The sequence below is a fragment of the Dreissena polymorpha genome, chromosome 8, assembly GCF_020536995.1.
Source record: "Dreissena polymorpha isolate Duluth1 chromosome 8, UMN_Dpol_1.0, whole genome shotgun sequence".
Lineage (NCBI taxonomy): Eukaryota > Metazoa > Mollusca > Bivalvia > Myida > Dreissenidae > Dreissena > Dreissena polymorpha.
The window spans coordinates 30,973,656-30,997,613 of record NC_068362.1 but is presented as its reverse complement, the minus strand read 5'-3'; the positions used below and the strand labels follow the sequence as shown (position 1 = coordinate 30,997,613).

Sequence of the window (23,958 nt, the reverse complement as noted above, 5' to 3'; positions counted from 1 at the left end):
ATACAAAAATAAATAAATAAATAAATAAATGTATACTTTGAACACACATTTAACGCGTCAGCGCTAATAGCAAATAAAACAATGTGAATTATAAACACATGTAAAACTAGTTTATCTTATAACGAGTTCCAAAACAAACAACAAAAAAACAATTCGAAAGCAACAAAACATGAGTTCAAGAATATCTTTATGCAACTTTAGGAAAACGTGATGTAAATGTCGAAATACATCGTAGTGAGAACATGTAAATAGGCCAATGTAAATATACCCGGCTAACGGTGGCACAGGCTTATCAGTGACAAACACCACTTTCCGTTTGTGGGGTATTTTTTATTTAAAGGTATAGTCTCTTCGTTGCTACAATCCAGTTTAGGCGGAAAGTGTCGCACATTAATGAAGCCCAGTTTTCCCATATCTAGGCGTATTATTTGAAACCGATGAAGCTGTTCATACATGCAATCGTTCTGTTTAATAAAAACATGTGCGTTGTAATGTACATGTATATTGAAATTTAAGTTTTTCGTTAACGGTAATCTAGATAACGTTGCGGTCGTTTGTCTGTTGCCACGACACTCGCGGCAGATCACACTGGTCGACTGCTTGGTAGGTGACTTCGTGCTTAAATTTGTGGCCGCGTTGTCATGACAATATGAGCCATGTTCTGGGAAAACAGCCTCGTTCTGGTAAACAGCCTCGTTCTGGTAAACAGCCTCGTTCTAGTTAACAGCCCCGTTCTGGAAAACAGCCTCGTTCTGGAAAACAGCCTCGTTCTGGTAAACAGGGCTTAAGGCATGTGCGTGAAATTCGTCCCAGATTATCCTGTGCAGTCCTCACAGGAACGAACATTTCCGCCTAGACTGGATTTTTGCTAAAAAGAGACTTCCTTCAAACAAAAGAGTAACATAAAAGCGGAAAGTTTATTACCTTATAAGCCTGTGCGGACTTCACAAATGCATTGAGTCCACTTTTCGCAGAACGCGAGGCTTATATCTGAACCGTGGACCACGGACCGCCGCGCTACGGTGTCTCATTTCAACGTATGAATCTCGAATTCCACATATCAACTACTATACATTAAAAGACAAATGTATTGTCTACTCGCTTTTTTAGTTTCCATAATAACAATAATCGTTTACAGGTAAAGTTTTATGGTACATGTACTACTAATTCGCCATACCGGATATCCTTGGTCTTTAACTAACAACGGTATCGCGTGCCAGGGATTGTCTCAAGCAATCTCCGAGTGCCAGGGGCTGTCTCACGCCATCTCCAAATAGTCATTGCGCAGTAAAGCTGACCGTATGATAACATTTTGGCATTGAACTATATTATATCTCGTCGTCATCAACATTTATTTTACCCTGAAGTGACTTAGACGTGCCATGGAAATTTATGTAATAAATAAATTTGATAAAAAGACACGATTTGTGAAATCATTTAGGTCTATAGAGAGAAAATATTGGCATAAAAGTAATATTAATCACAGAGAAAATGTTGCATAAACATAATTAAACTTTACAAAAAATCATATACCAGTAACAGCTATGTTGATATGTCAAATCACAAAAAAAACAACGTTGCATATCAAACAAACACAATGAAAGTTGAAGAATGTCACTTGGGTAGATAAACAAAGTCATCGTTTACTGATTCACAATTTGTAGCATCACTGTATTCTTTTATTAAATACGCCATGCAGTAAACAAGTAGCAACGTAAACAAACTGACAGCAACACATGGAACAACACTTACAACCTCATAATCGGACGAAAATAATATTTAAAAAATGAACAATACAACTGTTTGTTTTATATTCCTGAATAATATGTTATGAAAACAAACCTTTGAAAGTCATCTAAACATTAAGTCGAACAATTATGCCCTCTATGTTATGTATCCGTGACCATACTTTTGTCTTGATTAGTTTGGCATTGGCTGCAGCTTTGCTCTCGCTGGGCTATCCCTACCTTTTACGTTTCAACGCTGCCTCCCCATCTTGCTCAAAAATTGGTTTAATAGTGTGCAATGAATTACTTAAAGAAATGAATACAATGTAAAGACTATAAATAATAGATAAAACTATAAAGACTAGATACATTAACCCTGATTCGGCACCCGAGTCTTTTTAATTGCATATTTTACTTTGAGAGTATTTTACTTTACCTTTTCCGTTAATAATATAAAACATTTTTTCAGCCATCTAGAAACCTTTCGTTACATTTTTTTATATTTAAAATCATTTAAAGCTTCCAAGTTAAATATAAAAATGCTTTGAATGTGTTTCTTTTCTACAAATTGTTTTAACACTTGTGGATATAATCACAAAACAATTTGACAAGAAGAACGTATCGAATAAGTTTAAGTTAAAGACGAAAAATTGTAAAATCGAGTGTGTTTACTTTACGCATATAGGCAAACATTTCATTTTTAAAACAAGCAAATTCGATATATCCCCGCCTTTTCCTTGTTAATATCTATACATCTATGAAGTTTCATGTTGAAATCCTTTATAGTTTCTTATATACAGGCCTTTTTAGTGTGTGAACGACAGCGCACGTACGGACGGACAGACTGACGGACGGACAAGGCCAAAACTGTATCACTCCGTCTTTTGATGGGAATAAAAACACTTATCTGAATAAAATTGTCATCTATTGGTGATTAATTAATAACACAAATAAATACAAATATCGAGGTGATCGCTATAATTAAGCCAAACGAACCATAAATGACTAATTCAGATATTTTGGATTGTAGCCAAGTGATAAAAAATGAATCTAACAAATTGAAATTTCTACTACCCAACTGGTAGTTTTTAGTCAGTTTTCAATTGCTATTGAACCTAAGTCAAGCGCGGTTGAGTCAATATGCCATTTGCAGAGATTTGACGGGAACCAGCATAGCTGGATCAAATCCCTGCCTCCATAACCAAGCACGTGATGATAGCCTAGCAACGTAGTACAATAATGTTACCTTTTTTACTTTTTAAATTATTGTTTTATTACGAACCTAAACTTACACACTATTTTCAAAATATAAAAGAAAATTATAATACTTTTCATAATATAATACTTTATCCAATACAATAAAATCCCACCAAATCTGGTAGGATTTTCATGTGATGACAGAGATTGTATGTGAGAACAAGGACCGACAACTCGTTGTGGAGATTGGTGTACTTTGTGAAACAATAAATTCTTGAGAATGTGGGTAATAACGTTTCCGTTATTCAGTAAAGCACAACTTACACTTCCCGTGCCCTTTTATACAATACGCCTTGATTGGGTTTCTATGCATCGACACTATTAAAGGACAGTTCCTTCTAAAATACCGGTATAACACCAATATCAGTACATTTATCTTTAAAAGGACGTCAAATGCATTCAAACGTATGTTGGCTCCTTTTGTTTCGTCACCGAATCATTGCCTGCCTCTCGTGGCATTGTTACTCTTCTGAAAATATAACAGTTGTAAAATCTAATCACCTATCAATAAAAACATGAATTAACTATACACGTATTGCATTATCAACTGCAGTTTGTAGAAAAATAAACAATAACAATTATTATACAAATATTATTATTATTATCCCGAAAATTAAAAACCTATCCGTTACACTCTTATTCCGTTATTGACCAATCCACTGTAGCGCTTTGTATATTTTGTACACAGTATTGTTGTTTACCTATCTTCGTTATATAATCTTGAGTCACTGTATTCTTTATTCACATACATAATGTACACACACAATGACAGGTAGTTAACTACTTTCGGGGCTTACTGCATACGCGTAGAGTGTTGTCTTCTAATAGCGGGCTTACTGCATATGCGTAGAGTGTTGTCTTCTAATAGCGGGCTTGCTGCATATGCGTAGAGTGTTGTCTTGTAATAGCGGGCTTACTGCATATGCGTAGAGTGTTGTCTTCTAATAGCGGGCTTACTGCATATGCGTAGAGTGTTGTCTTCTAATAGCGGGCTTACTGCATATGCGTAGAGTGTTGTCTTTTAATAGCGGGCTTACTGCATATGCGTAGAGTGTTGTCTTCTAATAGCGGGCTTACTGCATATGCGTAGAGTGTTGTCCTCTAATAGCGGGCTTACTGCATACGCATAGAGTGTTGTCTTCTTATAGCGGGCTTACTGCATATGCGTAGAGTGTTGTCTTCTAATAGCGGGCTTACTGCATATGCGTAGAGTGTTGTCTTCTAATAGCGGGCTTACTGCATATGCGTAGAGTGTTGTCTTCTAATAGCGGGCTTACTGCATATGCGTAGAGTGTTGTCTTTTAATAGCGGGCTTACTGCATATGCGTAGAGTGTTGTCTTCTAATAGCGGGCTTACTGCATATGCGTAGAGTGTTGTCTTCTAATAGCCTGTGCAGTCTGCACAGGTTAATCAAGGACGACACTTCCCGCCTTCACTTTCGCTAAAAAGAGACTTCCTTTAAATAAAAATATAAAAGTGTAATTATCCTGTGCGGACTGGTGAGGCTATTCTGGGACAACACTTTACCCACATGATTTGAACCAAATAATCAAAGAGCGCGGCTAAGATACTTTAATAGAAACGTACATGTATCTGCAATATGGACAATATTATTTGTGTTAAAGCTAAAGGTTAAGGACTCGTGCATAATAAAATAATTCGAATTCTGGTTTCGATGACCTTGCGATGTTTATTGAAAATGACTCTCGTATTGCTGTAAGTCTTTTATTCTCTCTGTTAGAAATTTATATCACATATAAACCAGCCAATTTTTTTAATTATTTCTGCACACGACCCAATCGTAACTGCTCGAAAAGCCGAGGATCTGAAACCGTCCGCTAGCCGGACGTGGCCGATGTGATTATCTAGAGTACATCACGAAACCTGTTAGTGTGAACTTACTATGCAGATGACAAAATAATGCTGGCGCTATAGATTTTACTATGGATTATTTAGATGTTTTTGATGCATTGACTTTGTTATTATGATTTTTTACATCACCACTATCTAGCGCATGACCCTGTTACTGAGAGATGTTTCTGGCTAATAAACCATGTAATTGCGCTATAATTCCGGGATATGGTTCACGTTATAAGCCTCGTTCTGGGACAACTGGGCTTAATACATACGCGGAAAGTGTCGTCCCTGATTAGCCTGTGCGGACTGCAATCAGGGCCGACACTTGCTGCCTAAACTGGACTTTCGCTAAGAAGAGACTTCTTTTAAACGAAAAATTCCTTAAAAGCGGAAAGTGTCGTTCCTGATTAGCCTGTGTGGACTGCACAGACTAATCTGGAGCGACACTTTACGCTCATGCATTCAGCACAGTTTTCCCCGAACAAGACGGTTACAATAAGATGTTTCTGACATGTATCCATTTAACTGCGAGATGTGACTGTCACGTGACCTATGTTTTTAACTGCGAGATGTGACTGTCACATGTCCTCTGTTTTTTCCCCACCAGGAAATGCCAGACGACCCGGACGGTGCAGACGACATGGAAAGCGGCCTGCGCGGAATTCACGCAGATGATGGTTACCGGTACGCATGCGCACGTTTTGGTTGCTAAGCAAAGTCCACTTTCCGAATAAAATATATGTATTATTGATTTTATAATTTGTCTATATTCTAAAATAATGTGCACACATGCGTCAATTTGTTATCTTTGCTAAATATTATGCTTTTATATTATTTTAGTCTTTTTTCAGAGTTATATCAATGTTAAATCAATGACCCTGCCGTTAGAAAGTAACTACGACCAACTAAAGACTTGATTTACGTCAAACAGCAAAAATACGTTCGTGATAAATATGGTTCTATAAAATTGAGAAAAATCGCGAGTATGCTTTATCAAAAAGTGTATCGTAACTTGAGATTTGTCGTGTGATGTTAAATAAACTTGACTCCTGATGTTTATTAAATAAAGACATGTTATACATGTATGATCCAATAATGCACTTTACTGACACATATAGTAACATAAATAAAAGCCTTGATCTTGAAAAACGGGGCAAATGCGCATGCGTAAAATGTCGCTCCATATAAGTCTGTGCAGTCCACACAGGCTAATCAGGAACCAAATGTTTAGTCTTAACAGCATTTTCGTAAAGAAAAGTCTTCCTTCGAACGGAAAATTCATAAAAGTTTCTTCTCTGGTTAGCCTGTACGGAATGCACAGACTTGAATCTATAACGACGTTCTACGCAATTGTATAACGCAAAGTTTCACAGAATGACACTCAAATTTAGACATCAAATGCATGTAAAAAAATGCACTTAACTGACACTGTAACACATTATTTATCCATTTCCCTATCAGAATGGCTAAATACAAAGTAACTCGCAGTCTGTTCAAGTTGTATGCTGTTTGCTGCTCATCAGTATCTAAGAGTTATAAAATAAAGTCTTTAAAACTTGAATCTAGAAGGAAATGTCTTTAATTAAATTAAACTTTCCAAGAGAAAAAAGGACATGCGTCAAAATACGTATAAAAGTGGTAAAGGGTTAACCCATGTATGCCTAGCGTCTAGAAAAAAAGGCCTTGGCAATCAGTGTAGACCGAGATGATACGCCGCATGATGCGGCGTTTCCTCAGGGTCTTCGCTGTTTGCTTAAAGGAATTTCTGTAAGTAATATTCTAAATATAGAAATAAATGTACTAGACATCCATAATTTTGGAAATAAATTGATCCAATTTTAAAGGATAGGAGAGTCCACTAGGCATAAATGGGTTATGATACTTTTTGAATATCATCCTAAGACCACACTTATCTACTTCTGAATCCACGTACAGGTTACACGTTAGACAAGAAAGGTTCGGGCCTGGCGGATATGTCCGATACAGAGGTGTCACAGTTTATGCAGGCGGCCATGGCCAAAAACAGCTCCACCCCTCGCTGCGTCTATAGCAGGTAAGAGTAAACTGGCCGCAACTAACGAGGTGTCATCTTTTGACTGAATTCATACTATACAAAATAGTCAAGGTATATATTGTACGTTCAAACTCTGTGTACAGCATGTTACATTCATTTGGAATTGTATATACATTACACAAAACTGGCTTAACTTCTGTTTGTAGAAAACATGTTGCATCTATTTGCGAGAGTCTATTAACTACACACTAATCTATGATTCACTGCCTATTTTGGAGTGCGTGCTGCATTATTTGCGAGTGTTTTATATTCTACTCAACGGCTAAGATGTCCCCTTAGCGTTCAATCCATGTTTATAGAGAGCAGGTCTAATTTATTGCCGAGTGTTATATACTCAACTCAATGGCTAAGGTGTCTCCTCAGCATTCACTTCGTGTTTATAAAGAGCTGGTCTTATTTATTTGCGAATGTATATAAAAGCCGCGCTCTAGAAAAACGGGACTAAATACGTGATCGTAAAGTGTCGATACAGTGCGCACAGGCTAATCAAGGACGACTCTTTCCGATCCCTGATAAGCGTGTGCGGACTGCACAGGCTAATACGGAACAACATTTTATACAGATGCATTAAGTCCCCCTTTCGAGTGCTATACCAAACTGTTAAGGCAACCATTGGGCACGTTTCGTTCACTTTCTGTTTACAGAGAGCGCGAGGAGACGATTTCGAGTTGCTGTGACGGCTGGACCGGCGCCGCCTGTGACTTACGTGAGTACCGTAATTTTTCAGGCATTTTAGGTTTTCGGATACCCTTTTTTATAAGCCAAATTAATATTTGTGTGACTCCAATTTTTAGACTATCCAGATTTTCCCCATAATTAATTGCTCTAAATTGGTCTTTTTATTTGAAATCAACCTATTTGCGTTAATCAGTTTGCACAATACACAAGCTGATAAAACGGCCATTAAACCTGGCAGGCGAATGTGCGAAGTCATTGGACCGTTACATGTGCGATATTTGCGGAAAATATGCATGAACATGTATACCGGTCACATACAATGGCTTCACTCAATAATTGATGAAGGGATCAGACGTAGGAATAAACAACTTCTGTGTAATGCATTCGCGATGTTTGGTATGAATCACTCAAGAAACGACAGTATGATGTCAATTACCGGTATATATATGGCTTTTATATCGTTTTGGGAGTATTAACGATAATCAATTTTATTCATGTATCTTAAATTGAGGCAATTAATACATAATACATTGGTTAATCACATTTTGTATTTTTTATACGAACATAATAGTTTATTTCGACTTAAGCATATATACAGCTCATCGTCATAAACATACATATGCAATAACAGCAGGCGTTTAATTTAATACAAAACATACATCATTTCGAAGAAATATCAATTTAAAAGAAGGAATAAAATACAACATGTTTTAGTGAAGATGTCACATGGATGAGGTTAATACAACAACAACAACAACAACGATTAAAAGCTTTCAAGCATTACAGTTGCTTTTAAGCCAAATGCAAAATACACATATGTGGTGACACGGATGATAATAATTATGAATAATTACGTAATGGTAGAAGTCAACAAAGATTTGACTGATTCATTACAAAGTGATCACATAATGTACAAATGTAAATTATTATTTTGAAACACGTATACTATTATTCTTAGCTTATTGTCTTTGTGAAAAATATATAATTTATCCTACATATAGAAGACATTTTCTCGCATTTTAAACAAATCATGGCTAGATGGCTTAATAAAGCATATATAAGATAGAAAATTCTGAACAAAAATAGGGAGAAAATTTATTTATTTTTGCACTTAACACATTTTTTTCCAAACATCTAATAGGAAAACAAACAGTAATGAATAACAGGAGAGAATGTAGGGAAATATAATTTCTTTAATTCGGAATATGGCCCAATAAGGCAATCAAACAGGCTAAAAGCCCTGGTATTTGAGATTTAGTATTTGTACTCAATATTCGCTAATTAATATAAACAAAAACACGGTTATTGTTTCTACACAATTCAGTAAAGATCAACACAATTCCGGATTCGAGGCGGAGCGTTGTAAGTTTTCAATTCGCATTTTTTTTTGTCAGATCATTTAAGAATCGAAATAAATGGCTTATCATCGTTGTGTTTGGCTTATTAACAAGTCTTTGTCGTTGTGCTTCTTAATATCAAATCACTAGGAATACTCGGCACCATTCGGGATTACTCGGCACCATTCGGGATTACTCGGGATTTTTCTTTTGTGGTTCATACTTTCTTATGAGAACTCTAACGTGTTGTTTATTTGCCGGTTTACAATGATGACCGAAACGTTGAGTATAATTATTATTTATCGCTTATATTAACTTGGTATAGAGTTAAGACAAAAATAAAATTGAAAACATGAAATAAATACACAAAGCTAACCTAACCGGCAGTCGATAAGGTGTCATTTTGGATTAAAAGGCTGTCGTCTCCACCATTTGTGCATATAATTTGATTTGTGAATTTGATGCCTAATTTACGATATTCACATGTTATCATTAAATTTGGCAAAGACATCGTAAATACTGTTTTGTATTGATACCGCTTCGAAATTTTATCAACTTCACGTGACAATTTCTCTATCACGAATATGCATTTAAAGTGTGTGATTACGCCCTGATTTTGTTCGCTTTCTGATGTACAGTTTGCTTGTAGTTTTAGAATCGGCGAAAAAAGACAATTGTCATTTTCGTCGATCTGTGAACAAAGCCTTTTAGTCAAGCCGGTGACTACTGTAAACCCATTCATATTAGTTGGCAATAAATTTCGTGTTTGTTAATCGCTTTTTTCTTTGACGTAAATGTACGCAGATGTCTTATTTTGGGAAAATATAATGAGGAATTAGCATCGGTGATTTTCCGATGTGTTTGAGATTAATTGAGTCTTGTGCTGAGAAAATTGTGCTTTATGCATGTGCGTAAAGTGTCGTCACAGATAAGCCTGTGCAGTCCGCATAGGCTAATCAGGGACGTCACTTTCCGCCTAAATTGGATTTTTGCTAAGAAGAGATTTCATTTAAACGAAAATTGTCATAAAAGCGGAAAGTGTCGTCCCTGATTAGCCTGTGCTGACTGCACAGGCTAATCTGGGACGACACTTTACGCACATACATTATGCCCAGTTTTCTCAGAATGCGACTCAATTGGTTGATATGTCAGGCCAGGAAATCAATGGAAAATAATTCCCGTGAAAATATAATGCTTCCACAGTATTACAGCGGTACGATAAGCGTCGTCGATGAGTCGTTATTTTTAAATTAACTACGATTTCATGCAAAATATGTTAAAAAAAATATTCGTTGAAAAAAGGAAACAACTGTGCTTGCATAACTTCATTGTCAAAACAAATTCTATGGATTTGATGGTTTGACTGCAAACTGTCAGCTGACTGGTCCAGTTATATACTATGAGACCAGTAGTATAAGTAGGGCGTTTTTATTTGTGGGGCGTTTTTATTTGTGGGGCGTCTTTATTTGTGGGGCGTTTTTTATTTGTGGGGCGTTTTTGTTTGTGGAGCGTTTTTCCTTGAATTCTTGGGTTGACCGATTAGAAAATTTAAGATCCCGACAAATAATTAAGTGCTATGAATTTTCTTTAAAGACTGAATTACCGTTGTAATACAAGACAGTATTAACCAAAGAAATCCACGCACAGATCCTGTGTTTGTTTCGCAATCCAGATACTATACAAAAATGAGAACATTACAATGTGTAATATGCTGTAACTTGACAATTACTATAAAACGCAAATGCATAAATGTTGAATCGATACCATTCACTTCGTTTAAGTTGAAAAGTAAGGATTAGCGCTAATTGTTAATAACGTTCATCCCCATTGTATGTGTTGTGTTTTCCAGGGATATTTGTATTTTTGGAAAAGCCTGAAAATTTATTCCCATGAAAATTAACTGTTTAACAGTACCATACCCCTTTGTAGCAGCACTATGTACAATTTGGTATATTAGCTCTGTCCCTACTTAGTTGTTCTAACCCATTTATGCATAGCGTCTTTAAAAAGGCATTGGCAAACAGCGTAGACCCAGATGAGACGCCGCATGATGCGGCGTCTCATCAGGGTCTGCGCTGTTTGCTTTCAGGAATTTCCGTAAGAAATATTCTAAATATAGAAATAAATATACTATACATCCCTAGTTTTGTAAATATATTGATCCAATTTAGTAGGATGGGAGAGTCCACTAGGCATAAATGGGTTAATCAAACTGGTGACTATTTCAGCGGTGTGCAACCCCCCGTGTAACGTTCACAACGCCCGCGGGTGTGTGGCGCCCAACGTGTGCGACTGTAAGGAAGACTACACAGGCTATCGCTGTGACGACCTGACGAAACGTGAGTAGCACCGGGAGAGTGGCAGTATTTTCTCAGATTAACCATAGCATAGCTCTAATCTAAAATCCGCGAAAAGAAATTTGACTGGTTCCGAGCATAGCTTCTATCTAAACTCCACGCAGGTTTTACTGGGTCGCAGCAAAGCTTTTTCAAAACTTCGCCGCGCAGAGAAATTTAACTGGTTCCGAGCAAACGTCTTATTTCTGTGCAGGTTTGAGTGGCTCTGATAATAGCACTTATCAAAACGCAGCACAGAGAAATGTGTTTGGTTTCGATCATAGCTTACATCTGAACTCCGCGCAGAGACATGTATTTGACTTACTTACGAGCATAGCCATTTTTAAAAAATCACGCGAAATTTGACTGGTTCTCAGCAAAACTTCTATTGAAATTCCGCGCAGATTTGACTGGTTTTATTATACCGTAATAACTGTAAGGTTTCGGAGTTTTCAGACACTCTAAATTATCGGCCATAGTCTTTTTAGACAATATAAATATTTATCATCAAATAAATGTCAATGTCGGAAACCACATACGTTTGTTCGATTCAAATTATATATGTATTGTATTTTGTAGCTATATTGTATTGATTGTTTATTGCTGTAATTTTTCCTGGAAAAGATACAAAGACGAACAGTTATGTAGAAAAAGACACTGATTTGCGTAAAATAAGAAAAGTAATGAACTAGATATCCTACCAGATCTGGTAGTTTTCACTAGTGAAAGTATCGGCTTCAATGAACGCATAGGGTCCGTTTCGCATTAAAAAATGTCGTAGGATTTCAACATAATGTTTTGTAATTGTTAGAGCCTCTCAAAGAAAACGCATTTACCATGTTTATATTTATCTCTTACTGGGTAAGAGCATCAAATCTTCTTCATCATCATCGTCATCATCGTCGTCATCATCATCACATTATTTTATTACTTATTTTCCTATTAAAGTTTCAATAATTTCGTTTACTATACCAATTTATGACACGGCAACAGAGCAAGAATCCACCCTGCAGTACTGTTACAAGGCGAGCACGTGCTACGGCGAGAAGCACAAAGGTTTTGGTGACGTCACTGTCAGTCAGGACAAGTGCTGCGGGGACGGCGGCGGCTCGTGGGGGGTCGGGGGTACTGACCACTGCGTCACGTGTCCGGAGACCGGGCAGCTTGGTGAGACATACCGTTATTAAAATTTCAGACACTCTACATTTTCAGACACCCCCGTTTAAAGCACAAATAATTATTTTTTGTGAGGCTCTTTATTTTCAGACATACGGGTGTGCGTAAAGAAATAATGACTCTATATTTTGGGACAGTTAATCTAACAATGCTATTTTATCAGATTTCTGTCATGTTGCGCTTTTCTAGTGAGACATCGAGCATGCGTTTTTACGAACGGATAAAGGTAATACAACATCGAAGACAAATGCCTTAAGGAAATGGACCATTAAATTTGCGTTATTTGGTAACTAACAATGTATATCAGTTATAGACTATGGTTTCACCCAACATATCAAAGTAAAACATATATAATATTAATGATTAATGTTAAGTATACGGTCTCTTACAAGCAAGTGCCATTTTTCGTTGAAACAATTGACACATCTCAAAACCCAATGCACTATTATATAGACTGTATCTTACGTTTCGAACACCTGTGTTTTGTGTGTCTAAATTTTCGGACACCTTTAGTTGTTGAATATTTTTTTAATTTTTTCAGATACAAAAAGATATAATTATTTTTAAGTGTCCGAAAAATTAGAGCAATTCCGTTAGATAGAGAATATTATGTAAGTGTATTTGTGTACTTGAGGTTATCCGACGAGTTAAAGAAAGGTTAACACGGCGAGGCGAAGGCACTTACAAAATATTCTATTTATCCTACAATATCTGTAAAAAACAACAAATATTTGCGTTTAATTGTTAAGACAATAGCAAAAACAGATTCAATTAACTGAATCTAACCTTGCGTAGTGCGTAGTACATTAAGATTGTGTGTAACCTTCCCCGGTAACGCAACGATAAAAGAAGTCCTCACTAATTCCATGTAAACGGCAAATTTATTAGACAAAATATCGCATTATGCCTCGATTCAAATTAAATCAGCATTCCAAATGTGGCACACTCAAGTAGAACACAGGATGTTTTGTTCTAACTCAAATTCTGGTCTCACAAAAGAATCAAAGTACTGACAGTACTGGTGTGACGATGCTTTTGAAGAGGATGGATATATAAAAGCATCAATTTAAGTTGATCTACATCATCACAATTGTGTATGTGGGTACGAAAAAAAATTGGGTACAAAAATTTGAGGAACGAAAAAATAATGCCAAAAAAAATTTGGTTACGAAAAAAAATTAGAGTACGAAAAAAATGGGTACGAAAAAAAAATTGGGAACGAAACAAATTTGGGTACGAAAAATTTTTCAGAACGAAAGATAAATTGGGTACGAAAAAAAAATTGGGTATGAAAAATGTTTAGTACGGAAAAAATGGGGTTACGGAAACGTAGTACTCCTGGGGAACTTGACCAACAATCGCACATTCTTGGCCCTTTCCTTCAAACATCGGATAAGTACCTCGAAGGCAATAGTATGAATACACATTTATGGCGTACCATTTGGGTCGAAAGTCAACAGAGAAATGTACTTTGACGTACAATATATACGTCGAAGTACATTTTTTGTACTTCGGTGTACAAAATTGTAATTCGACGTTCTGTCTTTACTGACCCTTGAGTGTTAGCCAATCAGAAGACGCCTTACATCTGTTGCTTTAAGAGATATTTGACATTGAACATTACTATTATTATTAGTTATACCAAATTATCCGACTATCGACCGCTAACTAATAGATATTGAGTGTATTTATTGAACATTATTATTATTATTATTATTTATACCAAATTATGCGACTATCGACCGCTAACTCGTAGATAGTGTGCGTATTTATTGACCTGGCATGGCGGAATTAACCCCTGACTTATGCAAATAATGGCAAACCGCTTTTAAGCAAACAGCTTTCAAGCGACTGCAGGCTGATCTAGATCCAAACTGGCCACAATCGCCTTAATGTCTCTTTTACTGTGACACAGTTCATTTGACTTTAAAATGATATTTAATACAGTTGATTGGTGTATAACGGATAGCTAAGGACTTCGAGTCTCATTTCGACGTAAACACCATGCATTCAGCAATTAAACCTTTAAACCTCGAAAGACAAATGTCTTTCCTATTGAAACATGCCAGCGGTTTTTAAATTACGACACATAATGTTTTGTTTACAGCGCAAATTTCAGGGTAAACTGATTCAGCAATTACCGGATCGCTTAGGTCTTTATCGGATTACATGTGTATCGTGTTATTTCGTAAAATTTTACACAGCATTTGTAAAACTTATTACACGATATGTACATTTCCAGAAAAGGAAATTCATGTCTGCGTTTAATAAGACCTAGTTCATGGAAATCGCTGCACAATTGATGAAGTAATGGCTGTTCAAAGCGATGCACCCTATATTCGGGTCGTTTTGAGTTGAATACCTTGTTATATATATTTGATAGTGAAAACTATGTTTTCAGAGGAATCGATTTTTCGTAATAATTTTATTGTTTTTCATTCAAAATGATGTTTTTACTAATAAATATCATAGCCACGCGCTACCCACATGTGTATTGGACAACTTCAATTGAGTTTTCATTTAGTTTGAGACAATCCCACATTCCCGAATATGTGTCGCCACATATCCGTTATTCACTAAATCACGAGTTGCAGCTCTCATGCTTATTTTATGTGGTACGCATCAATTTGGTTTCTGAGCATTCTTACTTTTAGAAAGGATACATTATACTACAATATTACATCAATGAACATAATGTTTACCAAACAAAATCTGCAAAATGCAGGAAAATATAATTCTTCACTTTTCCTTTCGTCACAATAACGGTGCGTACATAACGTGACCTTGATTTGCTTTCGAAAAAAGAAACAATTGTAAGTTAAACATTGACACACGTCAACTAAAACATGAATTGACTGAACAATGATAGGCATTTTGTATTCAATTCATAGAACACTATAAATCTTTACATAAATAAAAGTATTTTGCAAAAACTTTTAACCTATCCGTTACTCACTAAAATCCGGTATACACCAATCGACTGTACTAAAATAGAAAGAAGAAATGATACAAACCCGTAATATGAGTAAAGACTTTGTCATCAATGTTTTCAGGACAGCTTGGTGATCTGCAAATCCCATGTGATATGTTGATATCGGGTATCATAGTCATTCAATAAGTCGCAAAATGCTCGAATACAATTTACAAAGCAAAATGTGACTTAAATTGATAACTAAAAATACCAGTTTTGCCGTGTCAAGCTGTCAAGATCCAGAAAGTCCTGCATTCACATCGAATGTATCCTTCGAATTAAATCCATTGTTGACATTAGCGGAGATTTAGTTAACAAATAACTCAGATATCCTAAATGACAGTTTCTAAATAGCCAAACAAGCCGATGTATGCTGTAAGAAAGTTTTGACACGAGTGTGAACATGATCTCATGGGCGCGGCCATTGTTGTATGACCTGTGAGCGTCCGTTTAAAATGCGTATATGACTCTTATCCGCGGATATAAACGAAAAGTGCGGATATGAACGAATATAGGCAATATTTATGCGTTTTTTTTGCAGTTTTGTTATGAACAAATCACTGTTGAATTAAAAATTCACAATTTGTGATAAACATATTAAGACTGCCTCAAAATAGAGCAATATAATAAAAGCGGTGATCTGACTGGCGTTCATATTCGCGGATATTAATTTGGAGTTACTGAAATTAAAATGCCAATGAAAAACGCTTTTAAATTCATTCGGTCGTAAATTACACATAAGCGACGTGTATTTTTGTCACAGAACGATTTTCATATAACAAAAATAAAGGAAAATACATTTAAAAAGCCATTATCTGTTCATATCCGCACGTTTCAGTCACATCCTCCGATATGAGTCATATACGCATTTTAGTCGTACCCTATGTTGAGGCATGAACGACAACTCTGCTGGAGAATGTTATCAATGCTAATCAGCGAGATATGCCTATTAGAAAATCGACGCTATCTCAATTGGACTGGCTCGGTCTTTTACATAGCTCGCCATTGTAAAGAATTTGTCCATGGTATGATAACTTAGACGAGCTGCTGAAGCAGCATCGTCAAAAATACCAAAAAACAAAGATGGCTGCTATTTTCAACTTCCAAAATGTGTTCCTCTATGTCAAGCATGATGCAACTGTAAGTCTTTTAATATCTCTTCTTCAATTTTACTTCATCATTTCGACACATCTTATTATCAGGGTGCAGGATCAACGGGATTTACACACGGGCTTGAGAGAATGTAAACACAACGTTAATATCTTTATTTTTGCAAATACCTCAAGTTTTTTTGTTGTTTTTTTGTAATCTTTGGTGCATAAAAGACAGTTTTTCTTGCAGTTTGTACCGATATCTAAAGATTTAAGAATACGTCTGAAATCGATGCCAAATTTTCACGTTGCGTGCAGTATTACCGCGTAAATGAATGTGTTACCCATCGAAGTTTTGCCAAGAACACGAGCTTATTAAATAAAGTAATTCTGATGTATTTCACATTGCCATAAACAGCATAAAAACTGTCTTTTATGCACTAGTTGAAATTCTTAAGAAATATTGTTTTAAAAAGTTATTTTACGAAAGCACCACATACCGGTGAGTTTACATCCATTAAAATTCAATTGTGAACCCTACAAAGTCACGTGATCCTGCACCCTGTAATAACTGACACATCAAAGTCAAACCTCTACTGTGTCGTGTGTCCGGAGATTTGGCAGCAAGGTGAGACAAACGAAGTCTTTACATATTTCAATGAGACTCGTTGCCACACCGTTACTGAACATGCTGCTTAGATTAATTTAAAATACACTGAGTTATCTAAACAACAATGTAAACTTTCTAAAAAGCTACTTAAGTTATTTCGTAGTCTCTTGAAAAATGAAGATAATTTCTTTCTTCCAGCGCCTGCTGTGATCATGCAGACGACGAATCTTCCTTTCCGCACGTGCCTCAACTTCGGGCGCTCCTTCTACCGGATGTTTGACGGGCTCGAGTTCCAGTTCGCGGGCACGTGCACGTACACCCTGGCGGAGAGCGTGCTGCAGGGCTGGCACGTGGAGGTCACCTTGAAAAACTGCGACTACTGGACCACGTGTCGAAAGGTGCGTGACGTCACGTGTTTTATACTGATATTTTAGAGAAATATTGTAAATATTAACAACGTGTTGACAACGAGTCGAAAACGTGCGATAAGTCACGTGTTTTATAAAGATATTATAGAGAAATATTGTTATTATAAACAAAGTGTCGATAAAGAGTCGAAACGTGCGTGAAGTAAAATGTTTTAAAAATTTATTATATAAAAATATTAAATGATAACAAAATGTCGAAAACAAGTCAAAACGCGCGTAAAGTCATATGTTTTAATAGAGATATTTTAGAGATTAAAATAAAAAGATTGTCACTTTGAACTATAACATGAGTTCATACAAACACTATTTTAATGAGATAAGAGACACAACTTTTTATATATTCATAGACACATGTTTAAAAGATGTGTAAAATTACAAAAGTTTACATACAACAATAATTATATACATATAATATGATAGAAATAGTTATAATAAATGAATGTGAGAAACATATATATTTACAGATATATACAGAAAACTAAACGAATAAAGAGACATTAACTACCGTCACGCTACCACTAGTAACCATACTATCGAAATACTCATCTTACTATCTAAGTAATGACCCCACTGTTAATTATACTACAGTCCCAGTGAATATTCCATGAACATAGTAAATATACCACCATCCCGATGAATAACCCACTATCCCTGTAACATTCACACTTTCCCAGTAAATGCCTCTTTTCCCCAGTGAATATCCTACTATCCCAGTGAATATCTACATGTAGCTTTCTCGGTGATGATTATCCCACTATCCCACTCTGTCCACAGCTCGTGAAGACCTATACTGACTCCGGTGACACAGTTGAGACCGAGGGAGGTCAGGTCAAGGTCAACGGACATCCGGTCAGCATCCTGCCCGACAAGCCGCTCCTCACTCCCGAGAAATGTAAGTAAAAGGTTAATTGATAATCGGTCTGGGAACATTGGGCTTGATGCATCTGCGTTGAGTGTCGTCCTATATTAGAATGTGCCCTCCGCACAGTCTAATCAGGGACGACGCTTAATGCGTTTATGGTATTTTTTGTAAAAAGTAAGTCTCTTGTTAGCGACATTCCAGTTGAGGGGGAAAGTGTGGCCCCTGATTGGAATGTGAGGACTGCACTGGTTTATCAGGAACAATGTGAGGACTGCACTGGTTTATCAGGAACAATGTGAGGACTGCACTGGTTTATCAGGAACAATGTGAGGACTGCACTGGTTTATCGGGAACAATGTGAGGACTGCACTGGTTTATCAGGAACGACGCTTTTCGCACATTCTTAAAGCCCGTTTTCTCAGGGCGTAGTTTTGACTGCCTTTATACATCGTTACTTTTCTGGCATTTACCTATACCTGATGGCATTTCTGAATAAGAGAAATAGATGTGTACATGGGATACAAGCACAGTTGACCAAATTTAAAATCCTTTCAAAATCACACACCATATGGACCATTATTATGTGGATGCAACTACCATTGGTGGATATTATGGGACAGAGTTGTTGACTGGTATATGCGGGTTTTATCGTGGTATCTAGAACCGCGTATTGTCTTTGGCAAATTTAAGTGTTTATAATAATAACAAGATAAGTATTGATGCAAAGCATCAAAAAGCGTCGGGAATTTCAGTGTAAAAGGCACTTAATGAAGTTACATGGAACGATTTTTTTCTACTGTAAATATTAATATATTATTATTTTAAACAAAATAGAAAAAGATACTGGTATAACCATTATGTATGATTTTGTGTTATAACCCCCAAATAACCGTTATCTCTGTTGTTGTGTTATAACCCCAAAATAACCATTATCTATGATTTTGTGTTGTAACCCCCAAATATTTTATAGTTCATTTTATTTACATTGGTTTCCTTTTTTTCTGGTATCCGTGTGCAGTTTTCATTAATGGAACATAACTGTGAAGGTTTTACAAAATCTGCTTCATCTTGTAAGCGTAATTTCATATTTTTCTCAACTTCAAGGGGAGATGATTCTGAAATTATTCTTACTTTGCTCATTTACGATAGTGGTTGAGTACTCATTAATATGAAAACACTGTAAAAGTTTTAATGTGTTTACGAACCCCCCCCCCCCCCCCCCCCCCCCTTCACACATATATTTAATGGGCATAATAAAAACAAAAAATGGTTACAATAAAACAGCATATTTATTTAAACTAAAATGTCTACATCAAAACAAAAAGTTAACATAGCACACAAATAAAATAGTTTGATTCTACTGGGGCTCGAACCTTGGGCCTCTCACATGTGAAGCGAGCGTGTAACCACTACACTACGGAACCGCTTGAAAAATCACCTACTAACTAAGATATTAATAAGTTACTGGAGTGTAACGGTTATCAATAAAGCAATAAACCGTGTAATTGCTGTCGTCTTGTAAAATTAAAGAAAATACGCGTTAACCAAAACTCGAACAGCAAAAGTCTGCGCTATTGTTAAAAAAACCAGAAAATAAAAATATTTTGATTATGTTTTGTTTTTATACAAAACCAGAAAGTTTCACCGGTTCGCGTATTTGCCCAGTCCCTGTGACCTTTTATTATTGCCCAGTCCCTGTGATCAGTTATTAATTAAAAGAATTAGCTTTGCATTATTGGCAATAAATGTTGTAGTAAATGTAATAGGCACAAATGCAGTACTTATTTACACTAATTTACACAAAACATCACCACTATGCAAGATATTCTGACAACAAAAATATATACATTGTTCCGGAAAATAACTTCTCCTCCCATAAGCGAAAAAAAAACGTATTACATACTAATCGTCGCACTTCAGTGCGACGCCAACAATTATAAATATGTGAAGATATTGAATCTTTAAAAGAAATCAATCGAATGACAGATTTTTATTATTCGATGCTCGTGATTGAAAATCGAACAATTATAAAGTACGTTGCACGGGAAAAGCGTGGAGTGAGTTGAGTGTTTATCAAGTGTTAAACTGTCTTCATTAGATCTACTGAACTTATTTAAAACCTCTTTAAGCCTAGTGGACTCTCCCATCCTTCTAAATTGGATAAATTTATTTCCAAAATTAGGGCTGTCTTGTATATTTATTTCTATATTAGAATATTTCTTACAGAAATTCCATCGAGCAAACAGCGCAAATCCTGATGAGACGCTGAATCATGCGGCGTCTCATCTAGGTCTACGCTGTTTGCCAAGACCTTTTTTCTAGACACTAGGCAAACATAAGTACCACTACGACTAAATTGAATAAGCTATCTATCAACGTTTACAATAAGATGTATTCAAACAAGCAAAGTTTTACTCCGATGGATTCGGAAATTTATTATTTACATTTTGTTAATTAATTATAATTTTAAAAAAGAGAATATAAATTAAACAACACAACATTGTAACGTTATATATGTATTTATTGTATAAACAATCGTAACATAAGCGATCTGTTACTTTTGTACGCTGGGTACGTTTATTGTATATGTATATATAGGATCTGGCACGACTTGTCATATTTTATTAAACGAGTTCAGAAATTTTGTTAGTAAGCGAGCAACTAACGAATTTCCTGGACGAGTTGAATAAAATATGGTATGAAATGACAACGAGTGTCAGATCTTTTTTATCACATGCTTTTAAATGAGCAAATTAAATGAATATTTGCCCAAACATAATGATAAATCCCGAATGTTGTTTACATTTCGTGACGTCATTTGACGTGACAACGTCATTTCAGCAAAATAACAAAATGCGATTGGTCCATAAACGAAAACTAAGCCAATGAAAACGCTTAAAAATGTTGTATTACACATGTGTAATTAAAAAAAATATGTAATGGTTGTATAACATGGGAAACAGGGTATAGCATGTGATAAAGTACATTATCAGCACGCCCCGCCTCTATTCTTCCAGCGTTCACTGTAAGCGTGATAGGCGACTGGGTGCTACTGGAGAGCGCTTCCGGTCTTCGCGTCAAGGCGGACCACGCTTCAACCGTCTACGTCACGTTAGACAAGTCGAAGACAGCCGAGCATCAGGTGCGAGGGTTGTGCGGAAATAACAACGGAGTACCAGGCATCCCCGGTGAGAGGAACTTCCGGCCCTCTGTGGTCCTGTTTTCAAACTGTCAACAAATTATATCTTAAAATCCCCGATGAAGGGAACTTCCGGCCCTCCGTGATTCATTATGAAACTTACTAACATATTAATTTTAAGAATCTTCCGGCTCTATTATGATCCTTTATGGAACGTGTTAAGAAGGTTGTATGTATTTGTATTCTATTTGTGTAGTCTGGCGTAAAATGTATGAGTTTAACACCTCAAATCATAAAAAGTTATAAAAAAAAACATTTGTGAACATTATTTCTCGTATCATGGGGCCTTTACTGACAATTCCTTTTATAGTGCTCCAACCATTTGTCATTGTTTCTTTTCACCAATCGGGCGATCATACACTTGTGTATTTCAGTATCGCTTTGGAAAAGCTGGGTTTAATTAGTGTACATTAAGTGTCGTATTATATCAGCCTGTGCAGTTGGCACAGGCAAATTAGTTGTTACGCCACTTTCCGCTCTTATGAAATGTTCGTTTAATAAAGAAAGTACACGTATCTTCCTAATGTCTAAACAAAAATCCAGGCGGAAAGTGTCGTCCCTGATTAGCCTGAACTGTGTACAGGCTAATCTGGGGCGAAACATAACGGCACATGCATTAAATCCGGTTTTCCCAAAACGCGGTACATTGATATACCCGTCTCTTCCGGCCATTAGATGTCACATGATTTCTGTTTACAGACGAGTTTGCCGGTACTACGAACCCTACAACGTTCGGTAACGCCTTCAAAGTGGTCAATACCGGCGGCGTGGTAAGTCCGTTTAAATACATGTATATTTCTTTTATACTCTGAAATAATTGTTATTCATTTAACATTAATCGTCGTCGATTGTGTGCATATGCCCGATCTACAAATATAACACAAACACATAGGAAAAATACCGACACGAATTCCTCTTTTTTACTCAATCAGAAATCAACGAATGAACGTGTTCACGAAAAAGTCATGTTTTGAAGAAGAAAAAAAACCGCACACCGCCTTTCATGTCGACGAATTTAAGCGTTTCTTAAGTATTACGTTGGAATCCAAATACTGTAATTTATTAGAGGTACTTTAAAGGGGCCTTTTCACAGATTTTGGCATGTATTTAAGTTTGTCATTAAATGCTTTGTATTGTTAAATGTAAAACTTGGATCCAAAAAGCTCTAGTAAAAAAACAAGAATAGAATTAAAGAAACCAACAAGTAACCCCTCAACTGGGCTCGAACCACTGAAATCTGGAGTAAAAGTCTATCGCTGTGACCACTCGGCCATCCGTTCTCATTCTATAATTGTTGTATCTTATACTTTATATAATCAATCCTCGTAGTGTCACACAATTTAACGACAACAACAAAATTCTCCAAATTATTCAATCGTTTCGCGTTGCAACGCTTTATAATTTTCAGATTTTTAAATAGTCAAAAGATGCATATAATGGATATTTTAGAGCATGGTAAATGTTCAGTACTATTGTTTCCTCACAAATATCATAACTACAAAAAAAATGCTTTTTTTTTTATTTATTTATTATGTCAATTTACGAAAACGTGAAAAAATCCCTTTAAGAAACATCCATTAACTTGAGTTTTTATGTATGCGTTTTTCGCACGATTTTCACTGTTGGCCATCATTTATACCCACATTTCTCTCTAGTGTTCCCCTGCATATAATACCGCAATTCAACACATTGACTGATGCACAGTAACGTTCGACAAGACGGTTTTTTTGACGTTAAGAAATGTTTTGCGCGAAGTTGATACTGTATTGACGTTTTTGACAAATGTACATAAATTAAGCCGCGTTCTTGGAAAACAGGGCTTAATGCATGTGCGTTACGTGTTGCCCAATATTAACTTGTCAAGTCTGCACTGTGATAACGGTGACAACAGTTTCCGCTTTTATGGAAATTTTCGTTTAAAAAAGTCTCGTGTAAATGATAATTCCGGTCTAGGCGGAAAGTGTCGTCCCTGATAAGCCTGTGTGGAATGCACAGGGTAATCTAGGACGAAAGCACATGTATTAAGCCCAGTTTCCAGAACGAGGCGCAAATGTACATGTATATAAATTGAAGAATAACATGAATGGAGAAGACCTGAAAGCGAAATGTTAAGTGGTTTAGGTCAAACAAATACAAGCATAATCAATTAGGTTAACATAGCGTTACGTACACCATTTGTTAAATTTATAAAAGTGGACATATTATCTAATAATTTCACGTTATCACATGACATCAAGCAGTAAAATTGTGTTACACTAGCAAAATAGTGTAGTACGTAAAAAGCAAATACAATGTTTTCCATATATCATTATCAAATGTTCAACGTTTGTAAATAAATATATGGTTTACTGTGC

The 23,958-nt window shown here is 36.1% G+C and overlaps 1 protein-coding gene across 1 annotated transcript in view; it reads left to right on the top strand.

Annotated features, from left to right (window-relative positions):
• Positions 1-5,452: 5,452 nt before the first annotated feature.
• The window catches only part of LOC127840424 (SCO-spondin-like), an 88,152-nt gene continuing 69,646 nt past the window's right edge, over positions 5,453-23,958 (top strand). The window contains exons 1-9 of the mRNA XM_052368839.1: positions 5,453-5,519; positions 6,778-6,895; positions 7,561-7,622; positions 11,160-11,270; positions 12,261-12,434; positions 17,314-17,513; positions 18,318-18,435; positions 21,423-21,593; positions 22,304-22,374. Of these exons, the coding sequence (XP_052224799.1) occupies positions 5,453-5,519; positions 6,778-6,895; positions 7,561-7,622; positions 11,160-11,270; positions 12,261-12,434; positions 17,314-17,513; positions 18,318-18,435; positions 21,423-21,593; positions 22,304-22,374 (1,092 nt within the window). The remainder of the gene's footprint in view (positions 5,520-6,777; positions 6,896-7,560; positions 7,623-11,159; positions 11,271-12,260; positions 12,435-17,313; positions 17,514-18,317; positions 18,436-21,422; positions 21,594-22,303; positions 22,375-23,958) is intronic.